Source organism: Eimeria tenella, genomic scaffold (assembly GCF_000499545.2).
Source record: "Eimeria tenella Houghton genomic scaffold, Eth_scaff258, whole genome shotgun sequence".
NCBI classification, from domain to species: Eukaryota; Apicomplexa; class Conoidasida; order Eucoccidiorida; family Eimeriidae; genus Eimeria; species Eimeria tenella.
In genome coordinates this window covers 9,344-12,628 of record NW_013542449.1, presented here as the reverse complement: position 1 = coordinate 12,628, position 3,285 = coordinate 9,344, and the positions used below count along the sequence as shown (strand labels likewise).

General features: G+C 55.6%; 1 protein-coding gene across 1 annotated transcript; it reads right to left on the bottom strand.

Annotated features, from left to right (window-relative positions):
- Nucleotides 1-1,293: 1,293 nt before the first annotated feature.
- Nucleotides 1,294-2,643, bottom strand: ETH_00017620 (erv1-alr family domain-containing protein, conserved, putative; the record flags this gene model as incomplete). Its single annotated transcript, XM_013375166.1, has 3 exons — nt 1,294-1,461; nt 2,035-2,133; nt 2,299-2,643. 3 exons carry the CDS (start codon nt 2,641-2,643, stop codon nt 1,294-1,296), a joined length of 612 nt encoding a protein of 203 aa, XP_013230620.1.
- Nucleotides 2,644-3,285: the final 642 nt, after the last annotated feature.

Genomic DNA, 3,285 nt, shown 5'->3' with positions numbered 1-3,285 from the left:
CTTGTGCGCAACAAGGCACTTTCTTCAGCGCGGGATTCGGCGCTGCTCCTGCCGAGCAGCAGAGGTTTCAAGTGGCTTCGCCCACAGAAAGGCGAAACGAGAAACAATTGAAAGCGTGAACATCCCGCAGCAAACAGGGACTTACAAACGCCTTTCTGCACAGGGAATACTTGTCTCGGTGACAAACGCCGACAGTTGCTGCCGCATTTGTCGTTTGGTGAATTCTTCCCGAGAAGCTCGCCAGGGGGTTCCTGCGCCGTTCGAACCACCTGTCTGTACACCCGAGGGAGGATCGTCGCGCCCGCGTCGGGCCGGTCGATCACAACTGTTTTCGTTCCTTGCAAAGCAAAGATTTGGCCGTTGCAGTTGACGGTTTAGATCATTTTCCACCATTATTTCCCCCATATCTGCCATTATTTTTCCCATTTCCGCCATTATTCTCCCCGTTTCCCCTCCTCTGTTCCCCACTGATCCCCCCAATGTGCCTGCCTCCAGGGCTACACTTGTGTTGGTGTTTGTCCTTGCCCCTGCTGTTCACCTCCGAGTGGCTCGCGCGCAGTCACGAGGCCTCCCGCTTTGTCTGTGGGCATTACTGGCGGGACCTGAACTTGGATTTTGGACACTTCAATTTCAATATTGAAGGAAATGGCCAGCAGCCAAGCAAGAGAGTTGAAAGCAGAAAGACATATAAAACAGAGATGCAAAAGTCTTGTTCGCGAGCTCAACAGCTCATTCCACAAGCTATCGGCAGCAAATTCGCGCCCTCTCATTAGCCACCTGTAGTCTCTTTTGATAATTTTTCCCACATGCAAACTAAGCTACTAAACTGCAAATAAATTTTGCCTAACTAGAGTGCCCTACACACTGAATTCTATACTCTATACATCAATGATATACAATATATATATCTCTGCGATATGTATATCTATAAATGTAGCGTTTATATATATATGTATATATGTATATATACATATATATATATATATATATATATAGATGTCGCGTTTTGACCTCAGCCCTCAGGGCCAGCGAAACAGGTCCCTACAAGTCCATGCATATATAATACACATTATATAGCGTATGCATATATATGTGTATGTAAATGCGCAATTTCAAGGGCCAACGACGCAGACCTCTCGACGTCTATACACACACACGCATCTAACATAATATACATATATATACATATTACTATGCACAATATACATATATATTATAAATATTGTACGTAGTATACATATAATATATGCAAATGCGCATAAAAATGCGCAGTTTGCGGGCCAGTAGCCCGCGCTAGAGCTCCGGCCTGCGGACTCGCTGGCTGTTCAAGTAGAGCGCGCGCAGTGCGGGGCCTTCGCAGGGGGCGAAGAGCTCTTTGCCCAGTTCGCCGTTCACGAAGTTGTGCGCCTCGCACGCCCAGGCGCACACGCCCTCGCTGCCCGCGGACTGCAGCGGGTGGCCCTGCAGGCCCAAACACCCGCAGCTAGCTGCCCAGTGGCTAGCTGCCCAGCAGCTGGCTGCGCGCTAGCTAGCTCTAGCAGCCTAGTAGCTAGCTGCCTAGTAGCTAGCTGCCCAGCAGCTAGCTGCGGGCTAGCTAGCTCCCACGTGGCTAGCTGCCTAGTCGCCTAGTAGCTGGCTGCGGGCTAACTAGCTCCCAAGTGGCTAGCTGCCTAGCAGCTAGCTGCGCAACGGCCAGCTGCCAAGTGGCTAGCTGAGGGAGGGCTAGCTGCCTAGGAGGTAGCTGCGGGATGGCTAGCTGAGGGAGGGCTAGCTGCCAAGCAGATAGCTGCCAAGTAGCTAGCTGCCAAGTAGCTAGCTGCGGGCTAGCTAGCTGAGGGATAGCTAGCTCCGGGGTAGCTAGTTGCGGGAGCTAGCTAGCTTGGGGCTAGCTAGTCTGAGGCTAGCTACACTGGGGCTAGCTAGCTAGCTTGGGGCTAGCTAGTCTGGGACTAGCTAGCTTCGGGCTAGCTAGCTGACAGCTAGCTAGCTGGGGCTAGCTAGCTCGCTGGGGCTAGCTAGCTCGCTGGGGCTCACAGCCACGTAGGGCGCGATGTGGGTGCGGCATTCGCTGCAGGGGTAGAGCTTGAAGAAGGCCCCGAGCCACGCCTTCATGCGCTGCTGCTGCGCTTCAGTCTGCAGCAAACCGCGCAGCAGCAGCAGCAGCAGCAGCGGCAGGTGCAGCGGCAGAGATCACACAGCGCTGCTGCAGCAGCCCTGCGGCCCCTCGGCGCAGGACTTAGCAGCAAATGAGTCTGCGGGGCGCGCGCTTCAGCAGCAGCAATCTAAAGAGCTGCTCACGGGCTCTTGAGGGAAAACAGCAGCCGATCTGTGCAGCAGCGCCCAAGAGCTTTGCCCCAGCTCCAGCCGATCTGGGGGCTCTGGCCCTCGCAATCCCATCAGTCTTCTCCTGAGAGAGGCCTCAGGCGAGCGCTGGCCGCAGGAGGCTTCTGTGCAGCGTTCGACTTTGCGCAGCGTAGCGGGGTCAGTGGCTCCTGCGCTGATGGCCGCGGCCACGCCAGCAGCAGCCCCTCCACGACTCAAAGAGGCCCCCGAAGCCCCCCCTGGGGGCCCCTGGGGGCCCCCTGAAGCCTCCGTTTGGGGCCCCTGGAGGCCCCCTGAAGCCGCTTCTGCGTTCCGCTGCATGTTCAACTCATGGCTGACCAAGGCAGCTCTACACCCCCTCTTGAGCCCCGCAACGGAGGACCCAGGGGGCCCCTTTAGCCTTAAATGACTTTAAAGAGTAAAAACGAACTCTCTGAATTCCTGGGGCCCAAAAGTGAAGCGCTTTCTTCGGGCGTATGGGCAGCCGCAGGCAAGCACATGCTGGCTGAGCGAGGAGGCCGCAGCAGCAGCCGCCTGACCGCGCCGTTCTCTATCTTCTATATTTGTTATTGCTCGGATTTAAAGGTAAAATTCACTATTTGCTGCGGAAAGCGAGGAAAATGCGGCAGCTGCGGGCGAGCTAAGTGCGACTTTTCGCAAAACGCTGCTGGGGCCCTAGCGCTGCTGCGCGCATGCTGCAACTTGAATCGCTGCGGCTGCCGCTGTTGTTGCTGCTGCTGCAGTTTTGGGAAGGTGGCAAGTGACCCGAAGGGACCTGCAATAGATTTCAGCAGGCATTTCTTCCGCCTGAGGGGGAGAGCGTGCTGCTTTACTGGGCTGCGGGGGCTGCTGGCTGGAGGGCCGCTAACTGCTGCTTCTTTTCCATTCTCGCTCCTGCGCAGCTTCTGTTTCTCCAGCTCTAGAGAGCAGCAGCAGCAGCCTCGAGCTGCGGCTGCTTCTGTT